Here is a 1472-nt window from a genome sequence, read left to right on the forward strand (position 1 = left end):
TTATTTCTTTTTCCTCAGGCTGTAAATAATTGGGTTTAATAGTGGAGTGATGACTGTGTTTAAAAGGGATAAAACTTTGTTAAGTGTCTGAAAGTGCCTTCTAGATTGTGCCACGTACAGTGCAATGAGTGTCCCATAATAAATAGAAACCACCGCCAAATGAGAGCTGCAGGTTGAGAAGATCTTCTGCCGGCCAGTGATGGAAGAAATTTGAAGAATGGATATAAAAATACAAATATAAGTGACGATGACAAAGACTACCTGAAAAATTCCAATTATAGAGACTACGATAGTGACACAAATGTCAACCATTTTGGTGTCAGAGCAGGAAAGCTCTAGTATACGAGTAAGCTCACAGAAAAAGTGGTCTATAATATTTGGACCACAAAAGTCCAACACAAGTATGAAAATCTCTGTGATCATTGCGGAAAAAAACCCAACCAACCAGCATACTGTAGCCAAAAACTGAGAAAGGCCGCGTTTCATAGTAGATGAGTAATGCAGAGGGTCACAGACGGCCAAATATCTATCATATGACATTACCGACAACAGGAAACATTCTGTAGTGGCAAAGACTCCATAAAAATACATCTGTGTGTAACATGATGGAACCGACTGGCGACATTTCTCTGTAACAAGGACTTGAAGTGTTTTTGGGGCCACATTTGTGATAATCATAATGTCACACAGAGAGAGGTGGGAGAGAAGAATATACATGGGGGACCAAAGTTGGTAAGTAATTGCTACTAATGCAACAATGAGAAGGTTTCCAGTCACTGTGATTGCATATATAAGCAATAACAGAAGAAATAGAAATAGCGTTTGAACATTATGAAGATCTTCAAATCCCAAAAGTATAAATTCAGTTACGAAAGTATGGTTATTATTTGTCATTTCCTGGAAAGAAAACATTTATTGTAATACAAGTCTAATTTGGCAATATAACCTATTTGTGTGATGAAATCATTTTTAAACACAAACTTTAGTGTCCATGGTTTATGTCCATTATTTTGTTTCTATAATGTAAATGATGTAAAACGGACATTCTTTGAAGATTTCATTATTTATTTTACATCAAAGATAAATATTTATTAGAGGTCAATAGCCAATCTTTTCACCTATCCTCTATTGGCTTATTACAGTTTAATGTTTATCCATGTGATCTATTGTTTATTCAACTTTAAGTATGTCAAACCCCTAAAACAGAAATGTAATATATCGCAGCTTGTGGGGCCTTTGATGTGGCAGCTGCATTTGTTTTGTTTTTTCATGATAAGTACATTTTCCACAAGTACAGATGAATTCCAGTTTATCCTTCCAGATCTCTAGTGACCTTATGTCTTCCTATTTATTTATTTTTTAAATTACAAAGGAATGGTAAGGTGTGATATATTACATTTTTGGGCTTGGTTTTAGGTACCGAGAAGTCTTTTATAAGACTGAATGATGTACTATAAAGCCTGGCACACAAT

At 34.9% G+C, this 1472-nt stretch overlaps 1 protein-coding gene across 1 annotated transcript; it reads right to left on the reverse strand.

Annotated features, from left to right (window-relative positions):
- On the reverse strand, positions 1-717 carry LOC141134840 (olfactory receptor 5G26-like). The gene has a single exon (XM_073624274.1). The coding sequence runs from the start codon at positions 715-717 to the stop codon at positions 1-3; it is 717 nt and encodes a 238-aa protein (XP_073480375.1).
- Positions 718-1472: the final 755 nt, after the last annotated feature.

The sequence above is a fragment of the Aquarana catesbeiana genome, linkage group LG03, assembly GCF_042186555.1.
Source record: "Aquarana catesbeiana isolate 2022-GZ linkage group LG03, ASM4218655v1, whole genome shotgun sequence".
Classification (NCBI taxonomy): Eukaryota; Metazoa; Chordata; class Amphibia; order Anura; family Ranidae; genus Aquarana; species Aquarana catesbeiana.

What these genes read in the sequence shown, in the direction of transcription:
- LOC141134840 (XM_073624274.1), bottom strand. Translation starts at nt 717, where the DNA reads ATGTATATTCTTCTCTCCCACCTCTCTCTGTGTGACATTATGATTATC.